This window comes from Carya illinoinensis, chromosome 9, assembly GCF_018687715.1.
Source record: "Carya illinoinensis cultivar Pawnee chromosome 9, C.illinoinensisPawnee_v1, whole genome shotgun sequence".
NCBI lineage: Eukaryota > Viridiplantae > Streptophyta > Magnoliopsida > Fagales > Juglandaceae > Carya > Carya illinoinensis.
Genome location: NC_056760.1, coordinates 7,495,857 through 7,515,249, shown reverse-complemented (window position 1 = coordinate 7,515,249; position 19,393 = coordinate 7,495,857). Strand labels below are relative to the sequence as shown.

The 19,393-nt window shown below is 35.2% G+C and overlaps 1 protein-coding gene and 1 pseudogene across 1 annotated transcript; both read right to left on the bottom strand.

Annotated features, from left to right (window-relative positions):
- Window positions 1-1,548: 1,548 nt before the first annotated feature.
- On the bottom strand, window positions 1,549-8,549 carry LOC122275939 (annotated as a pseudogene).
- Window positions 8,550-8,686: 137 nt separating this feature from the next.
- LOC122275940 (shaggy-related protein kinase eta-like) lies at window positions 8,687-14,507 on the bottom strand. The gene is made up of 12 exons (XM_043085287.1): window positions 14,303-14,507; window positions 13,232-13,321; window positions 12,952-13,011; window positions 12,609-12,881; window positions 12,462-12,536; window positions 12,293-12,349; window positions 10,766-10,906; window positions 10,563-10,613; window positions 10,397-10,492; window positions 10,047-10,130; window positions 9,646-9,747; window positions 8,687-9,350 (listed from the first exon to the last, which is right to left on the bottom strand). Exons 1-12 carry the CDS (start codon window positions 14,315-14,317, stop codon window positions 9,255-9,257), a joined length of 1,140 nt encoding a protein of 379 aa, XP_042941221.1. The 5' UTR covers window positions 14,318-14,507; the 3' UTR covers window positions 8,687-9,254.
- Between the last annotated feature and the right edge of the window lie 4,886 nt (window positions 14,508-19,393).

Genomic DNA, 19,393 nt, shown 5'->3' with positions numbered 1-19,393 from the left:
GAATGCATTGAGCCATCAAACTTATTTTTTTAATCAAGAATTTGTTCGTACTAATCTTATGGTACCTACAGTTTATCTGTCTCAATAATATAAGACAGTTATAAAGTCGTTTTAGAAGTAATTAAGGTAGTATTTTGAACTGTCATTTAAATTTATTATGTAAATTCTTCTTTCAGACTTCACCTTCGAACAATACCTATTTTAACGTTTCTTGTAAGAAAATCAACAAAATATTCGATGTATCCACCTTGTCATTTCTTGGATTTTCATAGTGGGATAAGAAGATCTTTTTACAATTAATAATAGAGCAATCTAAGCTAAGAATGGAGTGCTAATCACTTCATTGTTATCCAAGGAAAGGGTCAAAAGAATCTTTGTGACAAAAGCATTGCACTATTTACTTGGCATATATGGGCCAAAATAGGAGGAAAGTGGTCCTACTTTATCGAGAAATCTTTGAATCATGTTATGGTTGTATTAAGTGCAGGTACGATCGCAATCCCAAAAAACAATAATGGACCCAATTGAGAGGAGAAGTTGGAGGTCATAATCTATGGCATTGTAGCAAGCAATTCCTGATTCAAATCTGCAACATCTACCATTATTAGGAGGACAACATGCGGGTGATATCAGTGGCCAGCCATGTTGGGATATGAGTAGATAACCATGTATTCAAACGAACATTATAATGATTAATTTCATTTATATATAACATATAATTTGCATATATGGTAGTACAAAAGCTACATTAGGAATGTAATTCAATATTGGAAAATGTATTTTTCAACTACTCAAGATGTTTATGATATGAAAGTTCGTTGACTCTAAATACTGATTTTTTCCCCCCCCCCCTTCTTTCTTCAACCTTAAAACTCAGTAGATTCAACGTTTCCAAGTTATGGCCGTAGATACGAGAGAAAGCAAATGAGGATAAGAAAGAGGCTGAGAGGGGGAAGAATTGAGAAGAGTGTGAAATTTAGTTGAAGAGATGAAAAAGATGGACTTTTATGAAACGTATAGGTGCAAACTTTCAATTTTTAAGGTGGGGAATGTCTTTAATGTTTTAGACTAAACTTGAGAGTTGTAAGGAAAAATCTTTTGGAATTTCAAATGCATGAATCTGAGTTGAACTTAATAGGCATAGACCCAAAACATTAAAGGAACGTGGGGCCTAAAATTAGCAGAAAAAATATATGTTTGCAGCTAATACACGTCTTACCCTTAGTATGAAAACGAACACAATGGACAAGTACAAAAGTCATGTCTGGCAGCGGGAAATGGTCTCGTGGCATGTTCCTTGCCAACAAATTTCTTGTAATTTCCTTGGGCAAAGGGAATCGATTTCACTTCGGATCGCCGAATAATCAACCAAGTGGGCCGAAATTAAAGGCTTAATCATATGGAAAGTGTAATCTTTTGCCGACATGTTTGAGAAACACATGTATCTGTTTATTGGGCCACAATAGACACGTACGATGTTCATCTTTCTGTCATCTTATTTTTCCACCATCTAAGCTTGGCATTGTCTGTAAGCTGCACTCCTACACATGGCAAGGCAAAGCAAGAGTTGGTGTGTCAACTTGAAATATGCACAAGAATCCAAGCATGAAATCCATGCATTTTTCTGTTTAAATCAGGTTTCACAACTTAAAAATTTTGATGACTTTGCTTCAACCGTGAACAACCACTGATGGAAAATGATTTACACAACATTTTCCCCAACATATTTCACAACAATGTGTTAATTGAGTGGTATCATCACTGATATATCAATTCTCAGAAATCCAACTTCAGAAAACGGATACTTCATACTTATTGCATACTGTGTGGGAGCCTGTGAATTCAACATCAGATGCTCAAGACATTTTGTAAGTTTTAGCTCTCCCGCAGATGATGCAATCCCACTTGCATTGATCTCAAGCAAAAGAAGATGACAAGTTTGTATGTAGAATCTGTTCTGACGAGGCGAAAAACTCATTTCCAGTTGAACTTGGATCCTACTAAACTTCTTTGTCACCGAGGTCCAGAAAGCTCCATGGCTTCGATTTTAAAAGAAGATTCTTCGTGAGTGTCACTGTAAATTCTGTAAAAGCCACAAGCCCTCGCTTCACAAAGGTTGGCGCCGCCTTGCGAATCCTCCGTATGTTCTGATTGCTCAATAAGACCTTCAAAACTTCCTACACCTTTGGCCGGAGGCTGGGATGTGAATGTGTACACTGCAGGGAACCTCTACTACTTTCTCCAGCTGCAGTGCATCGAAACATTCTCTCAGATCCCTATCTGCTAGCACCTTCAGCCTCTTCTCCTCATATAACGTTCTAACCTGCATAGTTTGACTGTTACTTAGAAACATTCTTTATGCAGTTTTGCCATTTACAGCATGGATGAGAAACAATATTTAACTTTCACAGTGTTGCTTTGGAGGAATCTGTCGCGTGAAGATGATAAATTATATCCCAAAATACGTGAAGTAGGAATCAAATCTTATACACGTTGAGAATTAAAAGAAACTCGAAGTACGGGACCACTAGGAAAAACCAAATCCAGATATAGACAAAGTTAATGAAAATAGATCAATTTAATTATTTAATTTACATTCTAGCATTCCCATCACATATATGCAAAACTCCCTCTTAATAAATGGGCCCATCACATGATGTATTTAATTAATAGGGGGTGAAGTATGAAGTCAGGGTTCAAACTAAAAATTTATGCTCTGATATTATGTTAAATCATCAATTGTCTCAAACTTTTAAACCAATGGGAAGAAATAAATTTAACTATCTAATTTATATTTTAAGACAAATAAAAGATATCAGGCCACGTAGCACAGAAGTACACCTTTACAAAACGAGTCATCAAAAACAATTCCATGGATTTAGTGGAAACTAGAGTGATAACCGTGGTATTGTCCTTACTGGAATTCATATTTTACAGAGTCATGAATGGCCTTTTATCAATCGTTATCCATAAGACCAAGGGAAACAACTTTAAATGACTAAAACTACTTACCCAATCAAGAATCATTCCTTTCTGAACCTGGCCATTTCCAGCATATAGTGCCTTTTGACCCGTTATGAGTTCTAAAAGCAGTATGCCAAATCCAAAAACGCAAGTTTTTTCAGAAGATTGTCCAGTTGAAAGATACTCCAGGGTGATGTGTCCTATGGTACCACGCACTGCAGTAGTGACGTGTGAATCCCTCTGATCTAACAACTTAGCAAGACCAAAATCCCCAACTACAGCATCAAAACTTTCATCAAGCAAAATGTTTGCAGCTCTGACATCCCTGTGGATTATTTTTGGATTACACTGTTCATGTAAGTATAGAAGCCAGCTCCAACAGCAATCCTCATTCATCTGTTCCAATCCAAGGACGGTTTCTCTTGACAAGTGTCTGCCAATATGAAGCAAGCAATTTAGGAATCATCAAAGGAATAAGAGAAAATCTGCACTAGGTGGTTAGCTTTAATTGAAACAAAAAAGGGATATCTGAAATAGCTTCCAAATCCAGAGAATTAAGTATATATGTAATAGTATAGCAGGAAAAATAGTTACTCATACGCATAAAACGGGTACTTGAAAAGGCTATAAATGAAGGCATTAAAGATATATATTATCTGTCCCCGTAGAAGAATTCAAGTTGGTACCTCAGGCACGATCATTTTCTGAAAAAAGTTCAGAGGGGAAAAAAGATTCTCAGTCACTGAAAAAACTAGAAACTGTGGTTGAGATTTCCTAGCCCTCAACAATAAGATGTTGCCGCTGAGAAGCACTAGTTTGAACAAGTTCAGTTCTTCCACATACAGAGAGAGAGAGAGAGAGAGAGAGAGAGAGAGAGAGAGAGAGAGAGAGAGAGAGAGACGCAGACAAGCCACTATGAAACAAACCTCTCAAGCGGTTAGCAACACTCCCATTTGGCATGTAAGGATAAACAAGCAATCTTTCATCTGATGTCATACAATATCCATGCAATCGTAAGAGATTTTGATGCAAAGCCAAGCCAATCACTTCAACTTCAGTTTGAAACTGCACTTCTCCTGTGTAATTTGGATCTTTCAACCTTTTTACAGCCACCATTGTCCTATTTGAAAGATATCCTTTATAGACAACTCCAAATCCACCTTGGCCAATGATGTTTTTGGGAGTAAATTTTCCAGTGGCATTTTGCACTTCACGAAATGAAAACCTCTTGAGATGACTAATATCAAATTCATAATCTGTCTGCACTGAAAATATAAATATATGAGCGCATCTAATGTAACATCCCTGTCTTATATTGGGAATATAAATGTAACACCTCTTGAGATGACTAATATCAAATTCATAATCTTTCTGCACTGAAAATATAGATCTATGAGCACATCTAATGTAACATCCCTGTCTTATATTGGGAATATAAATAAAACACCATACAACTGAGTCCCACATGGACTACTTACTAGGTGAAACTAGATTTTATAAGTGATTCTAGGGAAGCTTTCAATTGACTAGTCCTTCCATGGATTGTTACATACGGCATCAGAGCCACCTAATAAGGCCAGTCGTGAAACTAGAGCATTGCATAACACAACTATGACAAAGACGTGTGAACTTAAGAGGAGGAAGTTGTAACAACCCTCTCCCATAGTAGGAATATGATTAACCCTCTGAGTTAGTAGGTTATAAAGGTACTGATTAGTGTTAAGTCTCACATGGCTACTCACTAGGTGAAACTAAGGTTTATAAGCGACTCTAAGTAAGCTTCAAATTGACTAGTCTTTTCGAGGTTATACTGCAAATGTGGCCCTAGCTCTCCCCAGTTCGTCATATCTGAGTCCTCACTTCTTACAATCCCCATCATATAATTGATTGATAGAAAATGCTATAGTTTAGGAAGTACCATAAGATGTGAAGAGAAGCCGGGACCTGTACGAATGCACCCAACAAACAAGCAACATTACAGAAACCACAAATGCGCAAGTGATGCCTACAACAATAGAAAGCGCCCAACGATGATGATTGATGACTTTCTTAAATGAACATGTATCTGTAATTAAATTACCATGCAGATGCATTCGGATGTATTTAAGAACTATTGCCAATGAGTTTTGACATTTTGCAACAACATACCATCTATTGGTTTTGAAACACCTGTGCAAATTTGCGCTGATGAAGGAGTGCAAATAAAGGTTATTCCCTGTAATACTGCAACCAAAAAATATAAAAACTGTCAGATAGCCGAAATGACATATCAGGAAGAAGTTTTTTCTTGAAGAAGTTTTTTCTTAAAGAAGAAGAAGAAAGCATGCTGAAGAATGTAATGATGCTGAAAATAAATTATCGACTGCTTAACTCAACATTGTTATGAAAGATTTTTTTTCCTATTGTAGACCACGAAATTGTATATATTAAAATATGAAGTGCTGACGCACATTCACAAAGAGAAGCTGAAGTAAAGATAATTCATCTTGGTATATATAGAGAAATTTCTTATATGGAGAAAATTTGAGTCTGAAAGGCTGCTACTTTGGTTTTGCACTAATTTAATTTTTTCCTGTTCTAGTATTTCTGATACATAACACAGCAGCGCCCAACACAAACACCCCAAATAAAGATCTGACAGATAGGACTTACATATGAGAAACTTTATAAAATCAGTTAAAAAAATCAGAAGCCAAAACACCCTAATATTAAGACAACAGAATAGCATAAGCTTCAGATATGTGTTGGAGCATCCAACTGAAAGCTTAAGCTACCAGGTGGAGAGGCCTGATTAGTATATAATCCCACCCCTAAAATGAGTCTATCATTGAGTGTAGGATCATTGGCATAAAAAAACTCGATATAAAATCACTTAACAAGTACTGGAAATAGAATAGGATTTATCGTTACAAAACAATTCCTTTTTCACAAAATATCTCACCTGTAGCCTTTCGCTAGTATTTTTGGAGTTGGACCACTGAAATGATTAAATGATAAATCCCTGTGCAACACAATGAAAGATAATTTAAATCACTTTAAACAATTTAAATAGAGAAAGCAGAGGTGAAATCGAATGGAACACATACAAGTATGAAAGATCTGCGTTCCATACAAGCATGAAAGATCTGTGAGATTAGCAACAGTTTTAGGAATCTGACCAGATAACTTGTTTTTACTGAGCCCCCTGAAAAGCCTGCATGGCAGAGGTATGCAGAACATATAGTTAGAGAGAACAAAATGTTAAAATGAGAAGGAATAGTACTGCTCAATTTATCTTTCAAGCCAGACAAGTAACTTAGATGAGTTAGATATCCCATAGAGCCAGGAATTTCTCCATCAAACCGGTTATTCGAGATGTCAAGAGTTTGAAGCTCAGAAAGCTTTCCTATGTCAGGTGGGATAGAACCAGATAAGTGATTGTTCTGCAGTAACCTGCAGTAAGGAACAGAAAAGATCCATTGGTGAATGCAATATCATTAAATCTTTTTAGCATTGACTTATAAAATATAACATGGCTTATATGCCAAATTATCTCATTTCTTCAATTCTCTCACATTGTATACCGTGCAGTGAGCATTGCATCAAATTCAGAATCTAAAAGGTGATCCAAAAAAAGGAGATCCCTAAAGGTAAGTCTTATAATGATGATTGAAGCCAATTATTGAAGCTCCCAAATGAGCCACATTGAAAAAAAAATAAGCTAATAATATAATTGAAAATTCGTAACTTAGTGAAGTATAACCAAACACGCAAAAGAAATAAATAATTTGCGCGGTCATAAAGTCAAGCAGAATGCCAAGGAGTATCACATTGTTCGAAGATGACTCAGATTGCCAATACTTGGCGAAAGCGTTCCTGATAAACCCATATTGGCCATTTCACTACCAACGTCAATAGGAAACAAGTAACATAGGAATTAGAATGAGGGGTATGGTGTATTGATGTATATAGACTAACACATTATTGTTTAAAACTCTTCTCGGATACCAAACAGGAGCAACAACGTGGTGGCAGAATGGGGGACACTCACAGAGAAACAACGAAACCTTCGGTAGAGAAAGCGACCATGTTCCACGAGCAAGGATAAACAGAGTTAATATCCCACCCATTCAGCACATGTAACTGGTCCTTCATCTTACTCTTTACCGCCATCAGAGCAGCCACTGCTTCATAAAAAAAATTGACAGATTCGATACACAAAGGAAACAGATAGGAAATAAATATATCACTGAGCAAATAATCAAAGAAGAAGAAAGCAAGACATGATTTTTGTTTTTTTTTTAACGCCCTCGTGGCGCATACCGTCATAGTTAACTCCCTTGGGAGAAAGTAGACTGTCAGTATTAGCAGCAACCATTGGCATCCAAAAGAAGAAGAAAACAAAACCCAACCTTTCACTTTCCATGGAACAAAACTGCAAAGCAAAAGAAAAGCAAGAACCAGACAAGTAATTTGAAAGCTTTCCTGGGATTAAAAGTACATGTGGTTCGGTCGTCAGACTGACAGTATGTCAGTATAATGCTATTAAATTGGAAACTAAAGTCCATCCCCATTGATTGAACATTAAACGGGGAAACCTTTTATGGAAGGAATCTCTATTGCCTGGTGAAGCTAATGATAACTCCTAAAAAAGCAAATAAAAAGAATAACGAATTCGAGATTGTAGTTGAATTATTTGTTTTTATTAAATTAATTAAATTATTTGTTTATCATCTATTATACACCACATATTTATTATAAAAAATAAAATAAAATAACACTCACTTGACAATATTGATGCCAAGTCAACAATGATAGGCGGGTGGTTTCTTGATATATATAAAGTACGGAAAATAATCCACATACATATTACAATCGTTTTGACATCCTGTTCTATAATTAGGTTTTAAATAAGAAATTTTTTTATAAAATAACTTACATATCATTTTATACAAATACGCTTAGTTTAATGGATAGTTGTAAAAAAGACATACGTGTATCTTTATTCATTTAAGGAATGCTAATTTTCAACATGGTCCACAGATGTTGAGGCCGCCACATTAACATGCCCTATAACTTGTACGGTTTATCAGTGATGAGGAAAGTGGGTCATAGGTTCTTAGCACTTTGTGTCGAAACTAAAAGAGGAACAAGGAGCCAGGCCTCGGCAGAAAGGCAATAATGACACATGGGATGTTCAAGTAGTTCTACAGTTGTTGGGTTTAGACAGAATGTGGGGCAACAATCTCCGGAGGCTCTAATGGTTGCGAAAGGGAAGAATATAGCACTGTCCGAACTCCGAAGGCAAGCAAAGTCTTCAGTGTCGGAAGCGCTTCACTCGACTCACTAATCCTAAAACCAAAAAGACAGTTCTATTTTGCATTCCTCCATCACTGTCTGAGCTGAATAATGAGCATCATCGAATCATATCAGCCATCGAATAATGCTTTGCGTCCCCGAAAGTGGATCCCGATTTATTTATTTTTTTTTAATTTAATGATTAAGACAGTATTTTTTTAATAATATTATGAATTTTATTTTATTTTATTTTAAATGTTTAAAAATATAAAAAACATGTATGAAAATATATATATATATATATATAAAACGGAAAGAAAGAAAGAAAAAAAGAAGAAGCCCAAATAGCCTTATCGGGAGAATCTATCGGGCTACACCCTAGCACGCAACTTCTCAGTAAGCAATGCAATTCTAAGTCACAATGGTAAATATGCAAAAGCTTATCTTCAACAAGAATCAATGCATAGAACAAGCAAATCGGTACTGCACACAGAACAATAGCATTTAATTCGGACAAACAGTAAGTAGCAACATTAGGCTGCAAATACAATTCAGCCAACAAAAAACCACCAAAGGACTAACGGGAACAACATGCAAAATAACCATACCGAACAACCAACTACAAGACCACCCCCTTTTGTTCAGCCATTCTATCAGGGGCTTTCTTCCTAGCTATAGATACACTTCCCCTAGCTTTTCCTCTGCTAGCAGCTTTCTGATCAGTCCATCTCCAGCTATCTGAACTATCAAACATGTACAGAAACAAAATGGTGTCTTAAGAAAGGAGGCTTGGAAAGAGAAGTTTGGGGGAGGGATAGGGATGGTATCGTAGAAACGAACTCATCAAGGAATTGCAGTTATCCAGCCATTTGAGTCTCTGTGCGTCTTGGCAGAGCGCAAGAGTGAGAAATGATACTGGTCAGGCCTCAATGCATGATGATTCCAACACAAAGATAGTACCTCCCTGTGCCAAACATTAATTGGTAGACGAAAATTCCCAGAACTTTCCACACTTAGGAGCCTGCTGGATGCAAGAAACTTAGACCCATTTGGCGTTTCACGTGCTCTGGTATCAACTTATTAATAAGCTCTGGAGAAGCCCCTGACAACTGTAATCACCACAGAAATAATGTAAACAATTTGCTTCATAGTTGCAGAAGATTTCAATTTTCCCAAATAACCCAACAAATGAAAAAAAGGAATTGCAGTCATATCCACAAATTAACTGGCACATAAAAAGATTTAGTTTCTTCTAGATTTGACATGAAAAAATAAATACATAAATTCTTGGTATGTCAGTATTTGGCCATTAAAAGATCTGTGCTGAAGGATCATCCTGAATCCAATCAATAATGGGCATGCATATTAAAGATAAATTGGCAAAAGAAGCACATCCATACATACTTCCTGTTTGAAGTTGAAAAGTGGTGGCAATGGGCGACCGTTTGGTAGGCGAGAGTTGGGTTCTCGGAGTTCATCAAAGAAAGAGTGTGCGCATGCTTCTAGCTGTGATAAAAAAAGAAGCTCGCAGTCAAAAGGAGACCAATCACAAACACACACCCTTTCAAATAAATGAAAAGGCCCGTATACACTGGCACATTACACGAAAGATAATAAAATAACAGCAAAACTCTTAACCAAAAATATATTGGTATTAACATCTCTTTTGGCCATTAGTTAAGCTCAACTCACTTATCAAAAAGTAATGTATTGATATTTACAAAATAAATTCAGATCAGTATTGGCTACACCAGAATAAATGCAGTCCCATATCCCTATAAAAATAATGGTAGAACTGGACTCACTGCTGTGCAGCGAAGACTTGGCGAGTATTGCAGCAGTCGTGAAGCCAGATCAATTGCTTCTGGAGGCATCCTTTTGTGGAAAACCTAAATCCAGATACTTAAATGTAAGCCAGAATGTACCATAAAATTTGATGAAGGAAAACATTAGTATTAAAATAATCATATTAATTTTTTAATGATTTAACAGCCTTAGGAAAATAAACATAGGAAAAGCACCTAAAATAAACAAGGAATTAAGAATGTAAATCAATACGCTAAAAAATTCCAAATGCAAATGGCAGATGATGCCTATCCATATTAACTTAATCTCTTGACAATTCCATTAATTAGAAAGGAAATAAAGTGCAAACCTTGTGCCAAGGGTGTGCTTTTATCTGTGGAAACCTAAAATCCGTATAACTTGGATTCATACACCTAATTTCTTCACGAGTTGGTGTACCAAGAACCTGTATGATAAAACATTAGATATTGATCACAAGGGTTGCATGCACTAAAGCATAATTGATAAAACCAAACCTTGATAATTTCTACTAGCTGGTCCACTGCGTTTTCTCCGGGGAACAGTGGCTAAAAAATTACAAAATGAATAGGTCAGATATAACATACTGCATTTTTTTTTTTTTGGTTGGGGGGGGGGGGGGGGGGGGGGGGGGGGGGGAGTAAAAAATCTTAACCAAGCAAAGACTACAGGAAAGTCAGATTTGTGAAAAAATTCTAACCTGCCCCAAAAGAAGCTCTGCAAGGACACAACCAGCTGACCAAATATCGATTGAGGTAGTATATTCTGTGGCACCAAATATAAGCTCAGGAGCCCGATAGAATCGTGAACATATGTATGATATGTTAGCTTCACCTCTGACCTGATCAAAAGGAAAATTATAGCAAATGTCAGAAACAATAAACTAGAAATAGACCCAAGAAAGAAAATCCTATTTGGCAACATAAAATTGTAAGCAGTCATAGATCAAACTGTCTTCCAAATACAAACAACCAAAAGCAGGCTGAACAGGGAGCTTAAAGACACAAAGCCACCAGCAACCTCAAATTTAACCTTCCCCCTCCACTTGCCACAAAAAAATAAAGAGTACCCAAAAAAAAAAAAAAAAATCCTTTTCTGATCGTTGAAAAATCTCATGGCTGCTAAACTTCCCTTTCCAAAACCTAATAGAAACAAATCAAAAGAGAGCCTTGCTAATAAAAAGCACCATCATCATATTCTGGCTGCTAGATGAATGTAACCTTTTAGCAGGAAAGGAATATATTTCCAATTATTCTATAAGTAGAAACTATGCAATCTCGCATAAACAAGATTAGTAGCAACAGAACATATTGCTTAGTAGTTACAGTAAACTCAATAAGGCACTTCAAAAAAATTGCCTAAACTTCATTAACTTTTTTTTATTGGCACCGGGTGTCAGGAACAGCGTCCCAACTAATCCCATGGGTGCAATAACTTTAAATAAATTTAAATGAACAATAACATTATTCATAACATGATACACATAACAATCTGTTTTTGATGATCTCTTTAAGTTAAGGTGGGTAATAGACAGGTGGCAGATCTGTTAGGTCATTGGAAGTGGTGGTTTGATATTCAGCATAGCTAGACCTAGTGGAAGTAATCCCGAATTGTTTAATGTGGTACAGACAGAAGGAAAGAAATGATCCAAGACCACTGAAGACCTCAAAACTGTCTTCTTCAATGTTCTATAACAATGGATGGCAGCCAACACAACAATTTTCCATAAACTCTCCTCTCTCCCTCTCTCTCATTTGATGTATTATCGTATACACCGTGTACTTCAATTAAGTCTTACTTTTTTTTTTTTTTTTAGTAAGTCTTACTTTTTATAATAATAATAATAATAAATCTCAAGTATCAAAAAATATGTTGTTTTTTATAAGTAAAAATTTATTAATATCAATAAACATTGCCAAGTACGCTGGATGTATATAAGAGAAAACACCTAGTTGGGGTGCAGAAATAGATACAAGGAACATTAAGCCCATCTAGGAAAATGAACCTAACAAAGCCCTAGCCCAAGCCCAAAGACACGCCTGCCCCAAACCACCATCGGTGTTCCAAAAATATGTTGCGACTAAAAAAATACAGAAAAGACAAATCACGCCACCAGATTGACATCCTAAAAAAACCTGGATTATAAATAATTAGTCAGCTGGAAAATTATAATTGCATTAGAACCGGAGGAAACATGCTAAACTTTGAGACTAAGAGGTCGACATACTAGCAATTTTGCACTTCCAAAGTCACAAAGCTTAACCTGATGAGTGAGAGGATCAACCTGCAAAAAATTATGAGTAATTAGTAAAACCAGTCAAAAAATTGTATTTTCTAATTCTTTTTAGCAAAAGTTACAACATTCTGATCATTTTCTTTCAATGAGTAGAGCATACCAAAAGGTTTTGAGGCTTCAGATCCCTATGGCAAACTCCAGGGACAGTGTGTATATAAGCCAACCCCCTAAAAATCTGAAAGCACCCCAGTTAGTGTCAGGGAGAACATGCGAGAAGCCAGACAGCATAAGCAAGCATCCTGTATACCTGGTACGTGTAAAGTTTCACATAGATGAGTGGCATCCTCTGATTTGCGTCACTGTAATGTTTCAAGACCCGATACATGGTCTCTGGGACATATTCCATTACAAGGTTGAGAAAAAGTTCATTTCTACTCGTCGTGGAAAAGAAACAATGCTTCAAAGAAATCACATTTGGATGATCCATCACACGCATCAATTGCAGTTCACGATTCTTATATCTTCTGTCCTGCAAGACCTTCTTTATAGCTACGGTCTCCCCAGTTTCCAAGCACTTTGCCTAAGAAAAATGTAAGTCATATTTCTTGCTAAATAAAATGTATAAAGACAGGTAGAGCTGCAAATCATACCTGGAAAACAATTCCAAATGACCCAGTCCCCACAACGCGCTCTGCCATGTAACTAATTGTCTACAACGAAAATCACACAAAAGATGTCAACAACTTCACATGTTAGGAAACTGAAACTGGCTAGCTACTAAACTTTCTAAATCTCCAAATTGTTTAACATCCATATTGTTAATAATTAAAACAGTTAACATATTTTTAATAATTAAAACAGTTAATACCATAGACTTGATAGAAGAAATAAAGAGGAGAGCAACAAATAGGTATTCCCAAGAATGTGTACCTGCTTAGGTTCTCCATTTTTGCCTCCAATCGTAGTAGAAATTATGTGACCCGTCGGATCATTTCCATCAACAACAGTACCAGATATTTCCTGCAAAATATTTCACATTGAGGTTTAAAGGATTTAAAGAAACAAAACTTTCAAATAGGCGTACACGATATTGGCAAATGGCTTCCTTTCCAGGAAGGGCTGGGAAATTTTGTTTGGTAGAAAACACTAATTAGCGGGTGCCATCGCTTCGACTATGAAAGAAAAGAAAAACACGCAACTCAATAATTTGAGCGCATATTATCAGCTTAGACTATAAGAAATGAAATCCGCAAAAATACCAGGAGAGCTACAGATAAAGAAGAATTCAATAAGCCAAACACAGTCGCTTGCCAGTAAAGAAGCCAAAATGCCTCAAAACTTGAAGATGTTAAATAACAACAGAAGCAGATCAAGCGCACTAAACTCATTAAACACTCTTAATCTAAGCAGAATATAATGGCCCCTCACCAAGAGAACTAAGCAAAAACACGGGAAATTCTAGTCAAGAACCGAGGCATCTATCAAATAAGCTTGATCTGATGGAAACCCAATATCCAAAATATCCAAACTAATAAAAGAGCTAATTACTTTGATATAAAATAAAATAAAATAAATCAAAAAAAATTGACCGAGTGGATATAATCGAGCTTTGAAAATTGATAATTAAGTCGAGAGGAAAAAGATCCTTGATGCTAGAGGCAGATCAGAGAGGCGAACAAAAGCCTAAAAATCAGAAGCAAAAAGAAAGAAGATCCGGCCATCTGAAGCACTAGCCTCGATCTCAGATAAATAAAAACTAGACCAACAAGATCTCGCTCCAGAATCTCCCCACAGATCACCGCAAACCCTAACACGTCGTTTGGTTGCAAAGAAAACAAAAGAAAAAGAAAAGAAAAGAAACCCAGAAATCATGGATCCCGCATTTCCCATTCGAAAGCCCACGCTCCAAGCAAAAAAAATCCAGCTCATTTGTAGGTTCTCTCAGGAACGAAAGCATCAGTACACAAACTTCATAGTTAGGGAATGTGAAACGGGTAGTACCCTATCGTCGGCCATGCCGGGCGGAGGAGGAGGGGAATATTCTACTTGAATCAGTCGATGAAGAAAAAGAAGAAGATCATAGTGTGGAGGAGGAGGAGGCCCCAGCGAGAGACAAAAACAAGAAGGCCATGTGATTCCCACTTAGCTTTTTCTCTCGACTTTCTCTCTTAACTTTCCGTCTTCTCTCTCTCTCACCCTTTCTCTCTCTGTCTGTCTCGCTCTTTCTTTGCTGTTGGGGGCAAAAGGGGCCCTACAGTTTGACAAAATTACAATATTGGACTTTGAATTTTTGGAGTCTCTGCCGACGTCAATCCGATTGGCTAATGTCTGCCTGTCCGTCTGCTTCATTCTTCTTTTTCTTTTCCCCCTTTTTATCCATTAAAAGCAAAAAATAGGAACCAAACCAAAAACAAAAATTAAAATAATGGATACAACCTATTATTATTCGATTTTTATTTACTAATAAAGGTTATTACACTTTGAACATTCGCTCTTATTTGGTATCACCTTTCTTTTTATATTATGAAAGAGTTATTCTTTATAGCGTTCTATCCGTTTCTACTTACGTTTTTTCTAATAAATAAGATGTTTGGATAGTGAATTAAGACAAAATAAAAATTTAAAATTGAATAAAATATTATTTTAAAATTTTAAAAAAAATTAAATTATTTATTATATTTTGAATGTAAGTTTAAAAAAATTATAATGATTATATGAGATAAGTTGAGTTGAAAGACTCTCTCAATCTAAACAATCCCTAATATATCAAATTCACAAGCGCACTCTAATTGTTAGGACTCTTGATTGTAACAAATCAATACACGAGTTAGATTACATTAAGATTATATTTAGATATCGAGATGAGTTGAATTGAGTTGTGAATAGTAGTAGTTTATAAATCATATTGAGATATATTTAACTTTTAAGATTAAAATATATGAAATATATTGAGATACGTTTAATTATTTTTATAAAAAATTAAAAAAATAATAAATTTATCAATAATTAATTTAAAATAAATTGAATTTGATTAAAAAATCAAACACAACTTAAAATCACAAATAGTTGCTTCTCCTTGGTAAGATTATTGGGTAGGGATCGTTTGATTAACATTGAGTTGTTTGTTTTTTTTTTTTTTTTTGAAAGGAAAATTGAGCTGTTTGTTGAGATCCCTCGCTAGTCGCTTTAGCATCATATAACCTATGTTTAATATTTGTGTGAAACATATTTAGAGAACAAACATTGATCATCACTACCACATGTAATTTCCACCTCACTCTTTATTTTTATTTTTATTTTTATCAAAATTCGCAAGCAGTTATATCCGGATAATTACGAATCCCAAACATTTAATGTCATATAATACCAATTATTTTTTTATGATTGATGTGATAGTATATGAGCGTTTGTCACATCAACGAACGTTACACCAATGTTTACCAATCACTAATAGCATGAATATTCATTTTCAAACATAAATAAATCTTGTTATAAAATAAAAAGGGAGAAAACCCACCTTGGTAAAATGTGTAGTCATGCTTGCCAACTAAAAAATACATCATGGTATAGGTGTTATTATTTCAATTTTTAGCCCATGGTTTTGTGGTAAATGCACCATTCTTTAAGTACTCTACGACACCATGCATCGGTTGAGTAAAGACAAACATGTAGATGAATACATGAGTATGATCGATGGAAAAGATATAGGAGGAAGCGTGGCTGTCTTTGATTCCAGCTATTGGCCTCGGTTAAAGGCATGCACAAGGGGGAAAAGGAAAATGAAAGGATTAGTAAAAGAATATGAAAAAGAGGGTGTCTTACTTTATGAAAGTAACGTTGCCCTTTCTCAGTCTCCAAAGAAGACTTTGAAAACAAACAAGCTTTCTGTATTTTCTTTTTTCATATCCCATCAATGGCAACGAATACCATGAGCTATTGTATGATCAGATACTTCCAATTAACCTCAAAATTACTTTGGGTTATTGTTCTAATGTGGTGAGTAGGGTAATTAAATAGTCTATGCATGCAAACATTGTGACTTTAACCTTTGCTAGCATTCATAAACTAAGCCTTTCAATGAGATATAACCCAAGAATGCAACACTGCTCAGATAAGTAGGCTTTTTAGTTGGGTGTAATTCAGTTCACTAGAAGTTAACACGACTATCTAGAACGAGTCACTACTATCGACTTATATAAGAAAAAATCTAGTTACAAACATAATTATGCACTAATATGTGCATTAATTTATTGTGATTAGTCAAAAAGTAGATTTTATTAAAAACAGTTAATTAAAATTTTAAATATGAATGAATCAATATTAGTACGCAGATTAGTACATGACTTTGCTTGTATGTAACAAAACTCATTATATAATACCATTATGGGTGTAAAAAAAATAAAAAAATAAAAAAACTAGTTGAATCATACCGATTCAGTATGATTTTTAAACAGTCCGGTGCGATACATATTCTTAAGAATTAAAACCAGCTCTAAGTAGGAGTTGTACTAATTTTCATATTTTAAAAATCGATTTAAATCGAACCGGATTAATATATAGTTATAATTTTTTTATATTATATATATTATATGCTAAATTTCTAATTGATATAACATGAAATTCTAATCATTTTATTCAAGTCTATTTACTCTTTTTGCAAATATATTTTTACATAGTTGATCGTATATAGTAATATAAAAGGTCTAGAACTTATATAAACTATAGTTTAATTTTAAACTATACTAGTACATATTAACTACTATAAAATAATGTACTTAAAGTATAATATAAATAGACTAATAATTTAGTATATATAAACATTATATTATTGCTAACATAGATAATCCGTAAAATCCTGAAAAGCCAGACTAAAATCGAAAAATGATTTTCTTGATATCAGTAATAAATCAGTTAGGTATTAGTTCTTAAATTTTCAAAACTAATATATATATCATTTTAAAAAATATAAAAAAATGGGACTGAACAGAACGCCAATCCGTTACATTCCTAAGTAATATCGCTATGAGAGATTAGCTTGGTTTATACGTGATGTTAAGGTCATTAAGTGCCAATTCTGTTGCCCACAACGTCACCAAATGGGCCGCGTCCAATGGAGCTACTAGAAGCATTCCTATCTCATTTGTAATAAGACTCAACTTATCTTCAACTTCTGTAACAAATCTCGAACGTACATCAGCAAAACATTTTCTCCTAGACCGAACATGTAAAAAGGGAAGGTTGGGAAATTCTAACCAACTGTCCGAAATAGAGAATTGGTGGCCGAATATGATAGATAGAAGGCCCGATTAATTTGATTGTGGGCCGCATGAGGCAATGAGGAGGCCCAATGGCAAATATGACCCGTCCTTCCCTCTTCCCTGTTTCGGTTTCGGGGAGCTTAGCTTGGCTCCAGGCTTGCTGCCTAATAGCATCCCATTCCCATTTCACTATTATTTCAAAATTATGAAAAAAAATAATTAAAATTTTACTGAAAATCCCCTCCTATCACATTCTCTATTTTAAGGTTTTACTATTAAAAACAAACAATGATTCTTCATATATGAAAAACGATTGTTCTATCTCTAAAATAATATTTCGGTTGTTGCTCCTACGTGTTCCTTCTCTCTCTATTTTTTGTTGTCCTCTTCTCTTTGACATTCCCTTCTCTCGCAACACGCGCACCATTGAAGCCCCCTCCCATCGGAGCTAAATTCTGTAAGTATTTCTCATTTTTGAAATAAATTTTTACTACTGAAGTCCCTTCCAATGGTTGGATCGCATCGTCTCTATCGCATGATTTTTAAACTCCTATTGCTGAATCTTTGATGCATATTTCTCATCAAATTTTTTTTCTTACTTTTGGGTCTAACTTTAGGGATGAAATATTTGCTTGTGATATTTCTGATGTTTAATTTGTGCTCTACGGTTTGTCATTTTGATGTGCCAAAAAGGAAAATGGATTTTCTATTATCGGGACCTTGCCATTTCATGAATTTGTTTGTGATTTTGGGGCTATAATTTGAATCCACCACCTAAGTTTCAACTGCCCAATTTGTGATTTTGGGTACACCGAGGTGCTCTATGGCTGGTGATGATTTTGTGGGCATAGAAGTTTTCTTCTTTCTTAACATATGTTAAAAGTTGTGTTTGGCATTCTTAAATTTTGTGTCATCTACAGAATTTTTAAATTTGTTGGTTGTGATGACAAAGTCGTCATTTGCATTGTTCAATGGACCAAAATTTCAACCGTTTGTAGCAAATGTTGCCTATTTGGAATAAATACCATCTGCAAGGTAGTATCTCATAGTATACTCGTTGTCATTTATTGTGTAATTGACTAAAGAAATACGCCTTTGGGCAAATTTTGTGAAAATAAAAGATTTTTCTATCACATTAATATCATTATGTGATCCAGGCATCCCAAAAAATGCATGTTATATCCAAAGATCGTATGAAACAACTGCTTCTAAAATAATAGTTGGTTCACGGATGTGGCCGGAATACATATATTTCCAGGCAGCGATATAATTTTTTCACTTCCAATACATGCAATTAATTCTTCCAAGCATTCTTAGGAATCTCCATTGTTCACCAACCGCAAGCAATCGAGCAATATCATCAGCATTTGGAGACTGCAAATATTCATATGAAAAAATACTTACCATTGTCTTGCAAAATTTCTTTAGGCTATCCATTGCGGTGCTTTCATCAATACGTATATATTCGTTCATACATATTGATAAATATATATGTATTCATCCATATGGAGAAATAGCAGACGACTTATCCGAAATTTCCTTTGAAATATGTTCGAGGAATATACTGAATTTTCTGTAAAATAATCGCGGAATAGGCGTTCGTGTCCTTGAATATGATCATGCCTAATAAACTTACGATGTTGGCAATTGCAACGACGTCTCGATGACTCTCCATCGGCCTCGGCACTAAGAACAACCTCCAACTCATCTTCAGATGAAAAGTATGTGAGTAATTTGTGAAAGAATGTACGAACCATTTGATGAAAGGAAATTGGAGATGAGGAGGGAATATTAAATTTTAGTTCTTAGATCAAATGAGACTTAGGTTTGTAAG

Coding starts and splice junctions, on each gene's coding strand:
- LOC122275940 (XM_043085287.1), bottom strand. Junction 10,614..10,765: donor CAGAGCTTCTTTTGGGGCAG/GTTAGAATTTTT, acceptor GTAATTTTTTAG/CCACTGTTCCCCGGAGAAAA. Junction 9,748..10,046: donor CAAGTCTTCGCTGCACAGCA/GTGAGTCCAGTT, acceptor TTTTTATCACAG/CTAGAAGCATGCGCACACTC.